This window comes from Bombina bombina, chromosome 3, assembly GCF_027579735.1.
Source record: "Bombina bombina isolate aBomBom1 chromosome 3, aBomBom1.pri, whole genome shotgun sequence".
In the NCBI taxonomy this organism is placed as follows: Eukaryota; Metazoa; Chordata; class Amphibia; order Anura; family Bombinatoridae; genus Bombina; species Bombina bombina.
The window spans coordinates 623,048,563-623,066,418 of NC_069501.1; the positions used below are offsets into that span (position 1 = coordinate 623,048,563).

The window sequence follows — 17,856 nt, forward strand, 5'->3', positions numbered from 1 at the left end:
AGTGTCACTACTGTGTCTTTGTATATTGCTTGGTGTTATTATACTGATGCAGATACCACTGATCCTGTAACCAGCCCTCCTCTGGCTATACTCATGAGCCAATGTCACTACTGTGTCATTATATAGTGCTGGGTGTTATTATACTGATGTAGATACCACTGATCCTATAACCAGCCCTCCTCTGGCTATACCCATGAGCCAGTGTCACTACTGTGTCATTATATAGCGCTGGATGTTATTATACTGATGCAGATACCACTGATCCTATAACCAGCCCTCCTCTTGCTATACCCATGTGCCAGTGTCACTACTGTATCATTATATAGTGCTGGGTGTTATTATACTGATGCAGATACCACTGATCCTATAACCAGCCCTCCTCTGGCTATACCCATGCCCCAGTGTCACTACTGTGTCATTATATACTGCTGGGTGTTATTATACTGATGCAGATACCACTGACCCTATAACCAGCCCTCCTCTGGCTATACCCATGTGCCAGTGTCACTACTGTGTCATTATATAGTGCTGGGTGTTATTATACTGATGCAGATACCACTGATCCTATAACCAGCCCTCCTCTGGCTATACCCATGTGCCAGTGTCACTACTGTGTCATTATATAGTGCTGGGTGTTATTATACTGATGCAGATACCACTGATCCTATAACCAGCCCTCCTCTGGCTATACCCATGAGCCAGTGTCACTACTATGTCATTATATACTGCTGGGTGTTATTATACTGATGCAGATACCACTGATCCTATAACCAGCCCTCCTCTGGCTATACCCATGAGCCAGTGTCACTACTGTGTCATTATATAGTGCTGGGTGTTATTATACTGATTCAGATACCACTGATCCTATAACCAGCCCTCCTCTGGCTATACCCATGAGCCAGCGTCACTACTGTGTCATTATATAGTGCTTGGTGTTATTATACTGATACAGATACCACTGATCCTATAACCAGCCCTCCTCTGGCTATACCCATGTGCCAGTGTCACTACTGTGTCATTATATAGTGCTTTGTGTTATACTGATCCAGATACCACTGATCCTATAACCAGCCCTCCTCTGGCTATACCCATGAGCCAGTGTCACTACTGTGTCATTATATAGCGCTGGGTGTTATTATACTGATGCAGATACCACTGATCCTATAACCAGCTCTCCTCTGGCTATACCCATGTGCCAGTGTCACTACTGTGTCATTATATAGTGCTGGGTGTTATTATACTGATACAGATACCACTGATCCTATAACCAGCCATCCTCTGGCTATACCCATGTGCCAGTGTCACTACTGTGTCATTATATAGTGCTGGGTGTTATTATTCTGATGCAGATATCACTGACCCTATAACCAGCCCTTGTCTGGCTATACCCATGTGCCAGTGTCACTACTGTGTCATTATATAGTGCTGGGTGTTATTATACTGATGCAGATGCCACTGATTCTATTACCAGCCCTTGTCTGGCTATACCCATGAGCCAGTGTCACTACTGTTCTGTGTCATTATATAGTGCTAGGTGTTATTATTCTGATGCAGATACCACTGATTCTATAACCAGCCCTTGTCTGGCTATATGCATGTGCCAGTGTCACTACTGTGTCTATGTATAGATGGGTGTTATTATACAGATGCAGATACACATCCAGTATTTCACTCAGGCTTTATTTATTCCATAACTTATCACCCCAAAATCACTAGCAGTCTCTTGACAAGCCACTAACTTTATTCACACTACATATTTTTTTTTTATTCCTATTATTTAATCAGAAAGAAAAGATATACTTAGGTTGTGGCGGACACTGCAAGGGCTAGTCACGGACACCAGTGTCCGTATACGGACACCTTGCCTATCCCTGTTTCTGAGTCAAATAATATATATTCCCTACATAAAGTACTCAAATGAGGTAAATAACTTCCCAGTGTAATCTAGCACATAATGGCTTAGAATGGATGCTATTAAATGATACTTTAGAATATTCAAATTGTAGTATTTGGCAACTGATTTTTATAGGCTTTAATCTTTAAAACTGATGTGCAATTGCTAGATTAAAATATTTAAATGCAAATTTTATATTCTAATATTACAATTTGTTCTATAGAAAGATTTGCATGGCAATACAAATGTTAAGGCTTACATTTGTTCTGCAATTTACATGTAAAAATTCAATATATTATTTCAAATATATATATTTTTTTAAATCAAGATGTTTTTCAGGAGCATGTGCATAATAGCCAACTAACCTGTATACAGCTGTATGCTTATACAGTTGTGCTCATAAGTTTACATACCCTGGCAGAATTTATGATTTCTTGGCCATTTTTCAGAGAATATGAATGATAACACAAAAACTTTTCTTTCACTCATGGTTAGTGTTTGGCTGAAGCCATTTATTATCAATCAACTGTGTTTACTCTTTTTAAATCATAATGACAACAGAAATTACCCAAATGACCCTGATCAAAAGTTTACATACCCTGGTGATTTTGGCCTGATAACATGCACACAAGTTGACACAAAGGAGTTTGAATGGCTATTAAAGGTAACCATCCTCACCTGTGATATGTTTGCTTGTAATTAGTGTGTGTGTATAAAAGGTCAATGAGTTTCTGGACTCCTGACAGACCCTTGCATCTTTCATCGAGTGCTGCACTGACGATTCTGGATTCTGAGTCATGGGGAAAGCAAAAGAATTGTCAAAGGATCTGCAGGAAAAGGTAGTTGAACTGTATAAAACAGGAAAGGGATATAAAAAGATATTCAAGGAATTGAGAATGCAAATCATCAGTGTTCAAACTATAACCAAAAAGGGGAAAATGAGGCATTCTGTTTGATTACATACTGCATTCATCTTGCCATCAATTCTGACCAAATTTCCTATGCCTTTGTAGCTCACACATCCCCAAAACATCAGCGATCCAAATCCGTGTTTCACAGTAGGAATGGTGTACCTTTTATCATAGGCCTTGTTGACTCCTCTCCAAATGTAGCATTTATGGTTGTAGCCAAAAAGCTCAATTTTGGTCTCATCACTCCAAATGACTTTGTGCCAGAAGGTTTGAGGCTTGTCTCTGTGATGTTTGGGGTATTGTAAGCGGGATACTTTGTGGCATTTGCATAGTAATGGCTTTCTTCTGGCGTCTCGACCATGCAGCCCATCTTTCTTCAAGTGCCTCCTTATTGTGCATCTTGAAACAGCCACACCACATGTTTTCAGTGAGTCCTGTATTTCATCTGAAGTTCTTTGTGGGTTTGACTTTGCATCCCGAACAATTTTTCTGGCAATTTTAGTTGGTCTACCTGACCGTGGTTTGGTTTCAACAGAACCCCTCATTTTCCACTTCTTGATTAGAGTTTGAACACTGATGATTTACATTATCAATTGATATCTTTTTATATCCCTTTCCTGTTTCATACCGTTCAACTACCTTTTCCCGCAGATCCTTTGACAATTATTTTGCTTTCCCCATGACTCAGAATCCAGAATCGTCAGAGCAGCACTGGATGAAAGATGCAAGGGTCTGTCAGGAGTCCAGAAACTCATTGACCTTTTATACACACACACACTAATTACAAGCAAACATATCACAGGTGAGGATGGTTACCTTTAATAGCCATTTGTGTCAACTTGTGTGCATGTTATCAGGCCAAAATCACCAGGGTATGTAAACTTTTTATCAGGGTCATTTGGGTAGTTTCTGATGTCATTATGATTTAAAAAGAGTAAACACAGTTGATTGATAATAAATGGCTTCAGCCAAACACTAACCATGAGTGAAAGAAAAGTTTTTTTGTGTTATCATTCATATTCTCTGAAAAATGGCCAATAAATCATAAATTCTGCCAGGGTATGTAAACTTATGAGCACAACTGTACATAATGCCTTAGGAGCTGGCCACACAGACCCCCACTTGTAGCTCCAGTGGTTCATAAGAATATGATTTTATTATAATTAGCAATCTAATTTATATTGCTCATTGCCCTATGACCTCACATACATACTGTGATATGAATTATAACAACATAGATCTAGCTTAAAACTTCTTTTAGCAGTATTTATATAGGAAAACAGAACATTGGTATAAAGTGTTATATTTATATACAGGAAAAAGCAATGCTCTCAAAATACTTGCATGCATAAATATGTAGGTGAATCAGGTTCAAACTATGAAGCTCACTGTGACCCAAACTGATTGTTCTTTTCCAGACCTCTCTTCCTCCTTATCCTGCCCACACCCTTCAATTTCCTGCTCTCTACTTCTTGTAGCACAGAGTGAGCTTTAAATAGATAGAAAGTTAATGCTTGTTATTAACCTTTCCCCTCAAGGGCATGCACAGAAGGGGAGCTGTTATTCTCTTAAAGGTTGTAAGTACAACAGATTGTGTTATTTGCAGTACACAACTTCCTCTACAACTGGGAGGTTCCTTGAATTATAATTATGGAACATGAGACATAGCACAACATTCTATGTGGATCTTGAGAACACACAGAGCATCATCCTTGATACAACTCTCCTCTCCTTACACCTAAAACATTTATCACTTCTGCTCACACTCACGTAACTGTAAATCATTTGCTCAGATAGTTATGCTTTCAGCTATCTAAGGAATTTATACACATTCACAGCTCCCCTCCTAAAGTCTGCACTTTATAGCACTGAACTTCTGTCATTATTTTATCCTCTCTCTATTCTATGTCATTAACCTCTGTAAGATTCCGTGAGTTGGGTGAGGAGGAAGAAGATGGTGAGGAAAGCCCTAACATGGAGTCGGTAAAGGCACTAACAGCCCGATTAAACCTACAAACGCGCCGACCCTCTTACCAAGAATGGGCATTGAGAGTGGAAGGGCGGCCATGGATGAAAAATCAAGAACCAGCCACCAATGGAAGTGCCCCCCCAAAACAGGAGCAAGACTTTCCCATAAATGGTGTATGTGGATTCAGGTCCATGGATGATGCACTGAAATGGCTGAGGAAGGAACTGGTGAGTTCTAAGAAGTCAGTTGTGTTCTTCTAAAACTTATGTCACTCAGTTGAGTGAGATTGTCATCCTCATTGGGTTTCATGCTAGCAGTAAATGTCCCCTCTTTTTATACAGAGTGTTTGGGCAACTCAAAAGGAGTGTTACTGCTCTCACTGGTCAGTTTACACAGATATACCTGTTTTTGTCTTCATATTCTTCAAATTATTATGCAACATTTATGTTTCCCTGTGTCTTGATTAGAGAAGGCCTTGTCAGCTATTTGGAACATACAAATTGAGCCTTGTTTTATAATTTGGGTATTGCTAGGGCAAAGACAGCTATAGACGGAAAACCAAAGGCAAAGTTATAAAGGGACAGTGAGCATCTTGTAATTAGAATACATTTCTGTTGCCTTGCTATAGAATAACCTGTCAAGCTAAGTCTAAACATTTTTAAAAACAAATTAACATCCTTTTTAAAATAAACATCTTTTGTACTGCAATGGATTTTCAATATCCAAACTCAACCTACCTTTTGCCTTTAGCTTTAGCCTGCAGACAACAAGGCTAGTTACTGTCATAATTTAGTATAAAATATATTGTTTTGCATAAAGCCAATTATGCAAGCAAGAAACACAAGCTTAAACCCCCATGAATTGTATATTGACAGTGATGACAATTTCCTCTAGTGTAATATATTGGATCAGTAAGAATCTACAGAAGACAGGTAAGAAATTGGCCTTTTTACAATATCAACATTGAGTAGACTATTTTATTTTCTCCTTACTAGTAACATTTTCCCTCTACCTGAACTTGACTGGTATTTTTCCACCCCTGTGTAATAACCTCTATTATAAAGAATATATCCCTAATACTACAAAGTCGCTTGTCAGTGGTTCACATTACTGTGATTTTTTTTGCCAGATTCTCGATTTAGAGTAGGATTCTTTGTCCCCGGCTCTCAGTACATTGTGCTCATGATAGCTCTGCTCTTTCTCTGGTAGCAGTTTGTCCCTGCGTCCTATTTTTTAGCATTCTCTTGTGTTATCTGCCTGATTTGCATTATTTGTCTTTGTTACCTGCAATTACTGTAATACATTCCTGTGCCCTTTTCTATCAGAGCTACAATTATAATATGTCAGTGGTATGTAATAGCCTAACATTATGCTCATCTGTCCTCCTTTTTCCTTGCAGTATGACTGTGTTTACTAATGTGCAGATGCCCATGTACCTTATGTCTTGCCTTCAATGACTTGTTATTTTTCATATACTCTGGGTTTAGTTCCAATTGTTTTTTAAGTGTGCCCTAAAACTATGTCTATTTTTCTCCCTTCTTCCTATGCTCTGCGTGCAGTGTTTATTTAGACTTAGTGTGTTGTTATTTATATTATATGCGGCTGTACCATGTGACCTCTGTGTGTAATTTGCTCCTCTTACAGCATCACTGTATCCTACACCAGCCATGCCCTGTGTAACTACATTATTTGTTCAACTTGCAATGTGTCACAGTCCTGCACACTCTACTCCTCATGTTTCGTGCCATTTTATCTTCTGCACTTCTTGTATAATGCTATCTTCCACGCTCCATTCAATGAGTTACTGTGTCTCCTGCTCCCTTTACTGTGTCACTAAATTGTCTACACCCCACTCAGTATGTTATAGTGTCATGTAATCCTCTACTCCCCACTCAGTAAGTTATAGTATCATGTAATCCTCTACTCCCCACTCAGTATGTTATAGTATCATGTAATCCTCTACTCCCCACTCAGTAAGTTATAGTATCATGTAATCCTCTACTCCCCACTCAGTAAGTTATAGTATCATGTAATCCTCTACTCCCCACTCAGTATGTTATAGTATCATGTAATCCTCTACTCCCCACTCAGTATGTTATAGTATCATGTAATCCTCTACTCCACACTCAGTATGTTATAGTATCATGTAATCCTCTACTCCCCACTCAGTATGTCATAGTATCATGTAATCCTCTACTCCCCACTCAGTATGTTATAGTATCATGTAATCCTCTACTCCCCACTCAGTATGTTATAGTATCATGTAATCCTCTACTCCCCACTCAGTATTTTATAGTATCATGTAATCCTCTACTCCCCACTCACTTAGTTATAGTATCATGTAATCCTCTATTCCCCACTCAGTATGTTATAGTATCATGTAATCCTCTACTCCCCACTCAGTAAGTTATAGTATCATGTAATCCTCTACTCCCCACTCAGTATGTTATATAGTATCATATAATCCTCTACCCCCCACTCAGTATGTTATAGTATCATGTAATCCTCTACTCCCCACTCAGTATGTTATAGTATCATGTAATCCTCTATTTCCCACTCACTTAGTTATAGTATCATGTATTCCTCTACTCCCCACTCAGTATGTTATATTATCATGTAATCCTCTACTCCCCACTCAGTATGTTATAGTATCATGTAATCCTCTACTTCCCACTCAGTATGTTATAGTATCATGTAATCCTCTACTCCCCACTCACTTAGTTATAGTATCATATAATCCTCTACTCCCCAGTCAGTATGTTATAGTATCATGTAATCCTCTACTCTCCACTCAGTATGTTATAGTATCATGTAATCCTCTACTCCCCACTCAGTATGTTATAGTATCATGTAATCCTCTACTCCCCACTCAGTATGTTATAGTATCATGTAATCCTCTACTCCCCACTCACTTAGTTATAGTATCATGTAATCCTCTACTCCCCACTCAGTATGTTATAGTACAATGTAATCCTCTACTCCCCACTCACTTAGTTATAGTATCATGTAATCCTCTATTCCCCACTCACTTAGTTATAGTATCATGTAATCCTCTATTCCCCACTCAGTATGTTATAGTGTCATGTAATCCTCTACTCCCCAGTCAGTATGTTATAGTATCATGTAATCCTCTACTCCCCACTCAGTATGTTATAGTATCATGTAATCCTCTACTCCCCACTTAGTATGTTATAGTATCATGTAATCCTCTATTCCCCACTAAGTATGTTATAGTACAATGTAATCCTCTACTCCCCACTCAGTATGTTATAGTATCATGTAATCCTCTACTCCCCACTCACTTAGTTATAGTATCATGTAATCCTCTATTCCCCACTCAGTATGTTATAGTGTCATATAATCCTCTACTCCCCACTCAGTATGTTATAGTATCATGTAATCTTCTACTCCCCACTCAGTATGTTAAAGTATCATGTAATCTTCTACTCCCCACTCAGTATGTTATAGTATCATGTAATCTTCTACTCCCCACTCAGTATGTTATAGTATCATGTAATCCTCTACTCCCCACTCAGTATGTTATAGTATCATGTAATCCTCTACTCCCCACTCAATATGTTATAGTGTCATGCAATCCTCTACTCCCCACTCAGTATGTTATAGTATCATGTTATCCTCTACTCCCCACTCAGTATGTTATAGTATTATGTAATCCTCTACTCCCCACTCAGTATGTTATAGTATCATGTAATCCTCAACTCCCCACTCAATATTTTATAGTATCATGTAATCCTCTACTCCCCACACAGTAAGTTATAGTATCATGTAATCCTCTACTCCCCACTCAGTATGTTATAGTATCATATAATCCTCTACTCCCCACTCAGTATGTTATAGTATCATGTAATCCTCTACTCCCCACTCAGTATGTTATAGTATCATGTCATCCTCTACTCCCCACTCAGTAAGTTATAGTACAATGCAATCCTCTACTCCCCACTCACTTAGTTATAGTATCATGTAATCCTCTATTCCCCACTCACTTAGTTATAGTATCATGTAATCCTCTATTCCCCACTCAGTATGTTATAGTGTCATGTAATCCTCTACTCCCCACTCAGTATGTTATAGTATCATGTAATTTTGGCTTAGGTCAACTAGCCCGGTGCCTAGGGCAGCAGTATTTGGGGGGGAGGGGCAGCAGCTTTTAAGAGGAACTGCTTTCACATGATACTTTACCACTCCTATGCTCTTCAAATGATTTATGTATTAAATGTATTACAGATCAGAGATCACTGTTTGTCTAGTCAGGGTGCATGACCCCTGCATATTTCCCTGGCTTCTGGTTGTAAGAAATATATGAAACAAATATAAATATAAATTTGCTGGGAGTTGACGGTTCTGCAGAAGATTTACCAGTGTCTAAGTCTGCACAAGCTATGCTACTGCCTTGCTCTTCTTAACACCACAAATAAGTAGTAAATATGCATGAATTAATGGAGTGCAGCACATTGTAACGTCTAGGGGGCGCACACGTATCCTTGTAATATAGCCTCATGCACTACTTACCTTAAAGTGACTAGAACATATTGTCTATTGTTCTCTCCCCAGAGTGAAATGCAAGCCTCTGACCATGCACTTGCCAGACAGCTCATGCGGCTGAGGGCTCAGATCTCACAGTTAAAGGTGGAACAGGCCTGTGATCGACACAAGGAAATGCTGGATGATGCTACCTATGACCTGGAAGGCTGTGATGAGGACTCAGATCTGCTCTGCAACATACCCCCTCGTGCTGCTTTCTCCCTATCCACCCCTCTTAAGCACATTGGGGTCACGCGCATGAACATCAACTCCCGACGCTTCTCTCTATGCTAACACTTTTTTCAATCAGTGTATAGCTCTACGAACTCCAGTGACTGCTGTGACCTCTGATACCTAAAAGATCAAATAATCTGACTGTTAATTTCTGTGTAACACTGACAAACAGCATAAAATGACTGAAAAACTCACACTATATGTAAATTGTTACCTTTATGGCTTTATATATTGTTTATGTTATGAAATGTTTAGCTCTATTTAGCAATTACTTTTAAATCTTGAAGTTGTGATACTTTTTGTTTTTACTATTAAATGGACATAAAACACAATAATAGCAAGGTTATACTTTTATATTTAATGTGTTGTGTATACCAATGCAGTGCTTCAATACATTTTTCACAAAATAGGCCTGAGTAAAGCACCATGTGAAGGAAAGTATAGGGGCTGTCATGCCTGTGCCTAAGCATACTCATATCGGTTTTACAGCTAGTGCACATGTGCATATGGCCCATGAAAGGATATTCTAGACAACTGGGTGAAAATGAAAGGGATAGTAAACACCTTCTAATTACAATCCAGTTTTAAAGTGTTGGATGGGCCAATATGTGATATAGTCTGCAGACAACAAGGCTTTTCACTAGGGGATCTCCCTTATTTGTACAAACCCTTAGTCATCAGTCCTTAGAACATTTTTCTCCCTTATCTTTTACAACATCTTTACTTTAGACATTTAATATTGTGCTATCGTACTCTTATTTAGTTAAGAATTGTGATGTCTTTCCTGACATATCTGTGCCTTAAATGGATGGTAAACACCTTGTAATTACAAGTCATTTCTGTTGTGCTACTATATAATAACATATCGGACATCTTAATGAGTTTAAAAAAATGAACATCCTTTTTACTGCAATTATTTTTCAATAGCCAAACTACACTTACCATTTGTTTCATTTTGATTTGCCAATCAGGGCTTTAGTCAGCAGACTACCAGACTAGTCATGATCATAAAGTTTGTATAAATGCATTTATTTTGCAGTTGCTTTCAGTTAAAGGCAGTTAGAGACATATATCTAGCAGGGTTAGTCTTCTTTAAAAGTCAGCAGAGTACCGTTTTGGTTCTGAGAATTAGAAATTGCTCAATTACACAAAAAGGAAAAAAAAAATAATGCAAATATATTGTAAAGTAGGTATATTATAGACGTGTTTTTGGCTGGATTGCTAATTCCCTCATCTGTATTGACTTTTTAATTATGTTTGAATAAACGTGGATTTTTACTCAACTTTTTGTGTGGAGACGTTTGGAAACTTCATCTTTTACTAGGTATATTATACATTAAAAACCCCATTATGGGCTAGATTACAAGTGGAGCGCTAATTTATTGCGTGCCCGCAAATGGACAAATTCACCTGGGCGCACGATAAATAACCAGCCATTACAAGTGGCTGGTTTTTGCTACTGCAAGCTTGCGGTAGCAATTAGTGCTCAAAAAATTAACAAGAGGTCAGACCTTTGGTTATTTTTTAAAATGTCCCCCAATTGCCCCAAAATACATTGTAGTGTGCCTTTTTCAAACTAAAAAATATGAGCATCTTTTGTTTTTTTAAAAAAAACAAAAAAACCCTGCACAAAGCAGTTTTTAGTGGTTAATGTGAGCGAGTCTGGGGTGTTAGAAAAAAACCAGCACTGAAAAGTGCCTTTACATTGCAGTCTATGGGGAACTGTGTGTTCTCTATACATATATATGTATATGCTTCACATTGTGCTCAACTTGTAATAACAGCGCATATTTGTGTTCGCTGGTATTACTTAGTGGAGAGCAAATATCGCGCTCGCGTAAGCGATATTTTGCACTCCACTCATAATGTGGCCCTGTATATACAAATTTCATGGTGTTTATTGTCCCTTTAAATGAGACATAGAATTCACAAATTTGCAGAAAGTTGTTAAATGTATTAAGTCTTTGTACCAAACTGTATCAAATTGTAAAATAAAGAGTTTTTTTTCAGTAACTAATGTGAAATTTGTTGATTCCTTAATCTCTTATTTTCTTCAAAAAATGTTGGCAACAGTTGTTATCTGCTAAAGATAGTTAGGAAAATATATGTTGCAGAGTTAGCCTTGGGAAGTTAGCTGGGTGCATTTCCAGGTTTTAGAATGATAAAAGCCACAATTATCAAAACGAAATTACATATAAAGGGGCAAAATAAATCATTAAAGTATATAGCAGAGTTGTTTTGCTATGCATAATTAAACATTGTATTGTAAAATGTCCCGGTGTTTATTGTTTCTTTAAAGGGACATGAAACCTAACATTGTTCTTTCATGATTCAGATAGTGAATATAATTTTAAACATCATTCCAATGTATTTCTATTATCTATTTTGCTTCATTCTTTAGATATCTTTATTGAAGAAATAGCATTGCACATGGGTGAGCCAATCACACAAGGCATCTATGTGCAACCATCAATCAGCAGCTACTGAGCCTAGAAAGATATGCGTTTCAACAAAGGATATCAAGAGATTGAAGCAAATTAGATGATAAAAGTAAATTGGAAAGTTGTTTAAAATTGCACTCTTTCTAAATCATGTGTGTGTGAGAGAGACAGACAGAGAGAGAAAGAAATATATAAATATAAGGGTGACAAAGACCTTTATGAATATACATGTTGCTGTGGCCAGTAAACCGTAAATGCTAAAAATGTGCCAAAGGACAGTGTATATTACTGCGTGAGGAAGACGTCCTCCAAAGTGATCAGAAAAGCCAGATTATAAAGGAGCAGTAAATAAAGTAGATTTAAATAACCAACAAATACACAACAAAAAGACAATGCAAAAGCACTTTGTCCGAACTTCAAATGAGTAGTAGATTTTTTTCTAACAAATTTCAAATTATGTCTATTTCCACTCCCCCTGTACCATGTGACAGTCATCAGCCAATCACAAATGCATATTCTGTGAACCTTTGTACAACACTCATAGGAGCTGGTGAATCAAAAAGTGTAAATATAAAAAGACTATGCACATTTTGTTAATGGAAGCAAGTTGGAAAGTTGTTTAAAATTGCCTGCTCTATCTGAATCATGAAAGTTTAATTTTGACTTGAGTGTCACTTTAACTTTACACCTAGGTATGGGATAACCTCCTCCCACTGGAAAGACCATAGAAGGTAGGATGGTACACGCTGGTCTAGATCTGAAAAGGCTCCTGTTGCTTATCCGGTAGAAGGAATTAGTTAATTTTGAACCAAACATTATTTTTATATTTCAAACAAAAGGTCTTGAGCATGTGATTAGTAACACAGTATCATCTGCTTTAACTAGAATATCCCTTCAAATTCGATTTATTTTATGTTTAGCAACAATTAATATCACAGAAGACGTATGACTATTGATCTATATTAAAGGAACAGTAAACACCTTGGGGTGTTAAATAATTAAAGTATGTTGCAAAGTTGTTTCACAATATATAACTAAACAATTTATATTATGTTCCATCGTTTCATGTAATTTAGCTCTGTATATTGTGGGTTTTCTAATACTCAGAAATAAAAAAAGTACATTCAAGGCTAAATGTGCTACATATCTTTCCCTAATCGGCTTTAACAGATATAAACTCCAAAACACACTTTATAATAGCATTATGTGCGTGGCTACCATTATCATCTAAGCCCAGACTGGTTTCTGCATATGAGGCAAGAAATGGGTGAAGTTTTGCTACTGAAAAACAATTGCAGCAAAAAGATGTTGCTTTGTTTTGAAAATGTTTAGACTTGTCTGACATGTTATTTCATAGCAAGACAAGCAAGTATCTTGTAATTACAATGTACTTACTATTCATTTTAAAGTGACATAAAAGTAATAATATAAACTGCACTACATCAGTGGTTCTCAACCCAAGTGACAACAGGGCCAAGTAAATTTTAGCCCGACATGTCCAGGGCCCGGTAGATATAGCGTGTGTGTACAGAATATATATAATAGTAACAAAAACATAATTTATTACCTGATAAATTCATTTCTTTCATAGTGGCAAGAGTCCATGAGATAGAGACGTATGGGATATACATTCCTACCAGCAAAGTTTCCCAAACCTTAAAATGCCTATAAATACACCTCCCACCTCACTCATACCTCAGTTTAACTTATAGCCAAGAAGCAAGGTGTAAAAAAAAGGAGTAAAAAGTATACCAAAATAGGAACTGGAAAAAATAATGTACTTTATACAAAAAATCATAACAACAAAAAAATAGGGTGGGTCTCATAGACTCTTGCCACTATGAAAGAAATTAATTTATCAGGTACGTTCTTACATAAATTATGTTTTCTTTCATGTAAGTGGCAAGAGTCCATGAGCTAGTGACGTATGGGATATAATACCCAAGATGTGGAAGTCCACGAGTTACTAGAGAGGGAGGGATAAAATAAAAACAGCTATATCCACTGAGAAAGTAAATAAAAAAAAAATAATTAAAGGGATAGTTTACTCAAAAATTGTCTCCGCTTTAATTTGTTCCCAATGATCCATTTTACCTGTTGGAGTTTATTAAATTATTATTTCCATTACCCTTATATTGGCATTTGAAATAGTTTATTTAGCCTGTGGTATCCCCACTCATCCTGAAAGTTTTTGTCCTCAAGACCAAGCTATAGATAAGTTGTGTAAACACAGCCAGCAGAAGAAATTACACTCCCAGTGGGTTATAGAAGAGATACAGCAATAAAATGTTAATTTTTCATTGTTCTCTACAAGTATTAGTGATTGGTTTATGGACAGATATAAGATAAAGAAGCAGGTATATGTACACAATGTGATTAAGTAATGAGATCTGATTATACCTAAAAGTTCAACCCATTTTATTAGGTTGTGGCTTCAAAACACAAAATCAGTTAATTCATAGACACAAATAAGCCTTAAAAAAGCAAATCTCATACATTTTATACTTTGCAGCTGGTAAAAAAAAAGTAATTGGAAACACATTACGTGAATTTTTTTATAGTATACTGTCTCTTTAAGTTTTCTTAAAAAAATTTAAAAAAACTCAAAGGCACTAGAATTAAACTGAGACAGCTGCCTGAAGAACCTTTCTACCAAAGGCTGATTCCGAAGAAGCAAACACATCAAAAGGGTAAAATGTATGCAAAGAAGACCAAGTTGCTGCTTTGCAAATTTGATCAACTGAAGCTTCATTCTTGAAAGCCCAAAAAGTGGCAACTGATCTAGTAGAATGAGCTGTAATTCTCTGAGGTGGAGACTGCCCCACCTCCAAATAAGCTTTGTGAATCAAAAGTTTCAACCAAGATGCCAGAGAAATGGCAAATGCTTTCTTACCTTTCCTGGAACCAGAACAAATTACAAATAGACTAGAAGTCTTTCTGAAATCTTTAGTAGCCTCAACATAATATTTCAAAGCTCTTACCACATTCAAAGCATGTAAAGACCTTTCAAGAGTCTTCGTAGGATTAGGACACAAGGAGGGAACAACAATTTCCCTATTAATGTTGTTAGAATTCACAACTTTAGGCAAAAATGTAAATGAAGTCCGCAAAACAGCTTTATCTTGATGGAAAATCAGATAAGGAGACTCACAAGAGAGCAGACAATTCAGAAACTCTTCTAGCAGAAGAGATAGTCAAAAGAAATAACAAAGTAATCTAATATCCAGAGAATGCATAGGCTCAAAATGAGAAGCCTGTAAAATCTTCAAAACCAAATTGAGACTCCAAGGAGGAGAAATAGATTTAATAACAGGTTTGATACGAGTCAAAGCCTGAACAAAACAGTGAATATCAGGAAGCTTAGTAATCTTTCTATGAAATAAGACAGAAAGAGAAGAAATTTGCCCTTTCAAAGTATTTTGCAGACAACCCTTTATCGAAACCATCCTAAAGGAACTGTAAAATCCTAGGAATTCTGAAAGAATGCCAAGAATAATCATGGGTGGAACACCATGAAATATAGGTTTTCCAAACCCGATGAAAAATCTTCCTTGAAACAGACTTACGAGCCTGTATCATAGTGCTAATCACTGAGTCAGAGAAACCTCTATGACTAAGCACTAAGCGTTCAATTTCCATGCCTTCAAATTTAGAGATTTGAGATCCTGATGGAAAAATGGCCCTTGAGACAGAAGGTCTGGCCTTAAAGGAAGTGGCCAAGACTGGTAACTTGACATCCGGACAAGATCCGCATACCAAAACCAGTGAGGTCATGCAGGTGCTATTAGAAACACATAAGATTGTTCAATTATGATCTTGGAGATCACCCTTGAAAGAAGAACCAGAGGCGGAAAAATGTAAGCAGGTTGGTAAAAACCAAGGAACTGCTAAAGCATCCACTATCTCCGCATGAGGATCCTTGGACCTAGAAAGGTACCTGGGAAGCTTCTTGTTTAGACAAAAGGCCATCAGATCTATTTCTGGAAGACCCCACATCTGTACAAGATGAAAAAACACATCTGAATAGAGAGACCTCTCCCCCGGATGTAAAGTCTGATTACTGAGATAATCTGCTTCCCAATTGTCTACACCTGGGATATGAATCGCAGAAATTTGACAAGAGTTGGATTCCGCCCAAGAAAGTATCTGAAATACTTCTTTCATTGCTGAAGTACTGCGAGTCCCTCCTTGATGATTGACATATGCCATTGTTGTGATATTGTCTGTCTGAAAATGTAAAGTTCTCTCTTCAATAGAGGCCAAGCCTGAAGAGCTCTGGAAATAGCACAGAGTTCTAAAATATTGATTGGTAACCTCGCCTCTTGAGGATACCAAACCCCTTGTGTTGTCAGAAACCCAAGACAGCTCCCCAACCTGTAAGACTTACATCTGTTGAGATCACAGTTCAGGAAGGACAAACAAAGGAGGCCCCTTGAACAATAAGGTGATGGTCTAACCACTAAGTCAGAGAGAGTTGAGTGTTTGGATTTAAGTATATCAGTTGTGATATCTGAGTATAATCCCTGCACCATTGGTGCAACATGCAAATCTGTACAGGCCTCATATGAAAACGAGCAAAGGGGATCACGTCCGATGCTGCAGTCATGAGACCTAAAACTTCCATGCACATAGCCACTGAAGGGAATGATAGAGACTGAAGGTTTAGACAAGCTAAAACCAACTTCATTAGTCTCTTGTCTGTCAGAGAAAGAGTCATGGACACTGAATCTATCTGGAAACCTAAAAAGGTGACCCTTGTCTGAAGAATCAAGAAACTCTTTTGTAAATTGATCCTCCAACCATGTCTTTGAAGAAACCACACTAGTTGTTTTGTGTGAGATTCTGCTAAATAAAAAGATTGAGCTAGTACCAAGATATCGTCCAAATAAGGAAACACAGCAATACCCTGCTCTCTGCTTACAGATAGAAGGGCAAAGAGAACCTTTGAGAAGATTATTGGAGCTGTTGCTAGGTCAAACAGAAGAGCAACAAATTAGTAATGCTTGTCTAGAAAAGAGAATCACAAAAAACGATAGTGGTCTGGATGAATTGGATAGTGAAGATAAGCGTCCTGTATGTCTATTGTGGACATAAAATGACCTTGTTGAACAAAAGGCAGAATAAATGTTCAGATCCAGAATTGGTCTGAACGAATCTTCTTTCTTTGGGACAATGAACAGATTTGAATAAAAACCCAAACCCTGTTCCTGCTGAGGAACTTGAACAATCACCCCTGAAAGCTGTAGGTCTGAAACATGCTTCCGAAAAGCCTGAGCCTTCACAGGGTTTGTTGAAACATGAGAAAGAAAGAATCTTCTCATGGGAGGTCTTATTCTGGAACCTTTTCGATACCCTTGAGAAACAATATCACAAATCCACTAATTTTGAACGGAATCTGTCGAAATGTCTTGAAATAATTTCAATCTGCCCCCCACCAGTTTAACTGGTTTGAGGGTCGCACCTTTATGCAGTCTTAGGGGCTGGATTTGGTTTCTTATAAGGCTTGGATTTATTCCAATTCAGAGATGGTCTCCAATAGTGGAGATAATAGAATCCAATTGAGAACCAAATAAATTATTACCCTGAAACGATAGAGATAGTAATCTAGATTTAGACACCATATCAGCATTCCAAGATTTAAGCCATAAAGCTCTTCTAGTATGAATAGCTAAAGACATAGATTTAATATCAATCTTAATGACATCAAATATAGCATCAGAAATTAAATGATTATCATGTTGATGTAATAGAACAATGCTAGACAATTCAGGATCTGATAACTGCTGTGTTAAGCTGTCCAACCAAAAAGTTGAAGCAGCAGCAACATCAGCCATAGAAATAGCAGGTCTAAGAATATAGTTAGTA

The 17,856-nt window shown here is 37.4% G+C and overlaps 1 protein-coding gene across 1 annotated transcript; it reads left to right on the forward strand.

Annotated features, from left to right (window-relative positions):
- Nucleotides 1-4,389: 4,389 nt before the first annotated feature.
- Nucleotides 4,390-11,563, forward strand: FAM167B (family with sequence similarity 167 member B). The gene is made up of 2 exons (XM_053704823.1): nucleotides 4,390-5,001; nucleotides 9,347-11,563. The coding sequence occupies exons 1-2, from the start codon at nucleotides 4,711-4,713 to the stop codon at nucleotides 9,608-9,610; spliced, it is 555 nt and encodes a 184-aa protein (XP_053560798.1). The 5' UTR covers nucleotides 4,390-4,710; the 3' UTR covers nucleotides 9,611-11,563.
- Nucleotides 11,564-17,856: the final 6,293 nt, after the last annotated feature.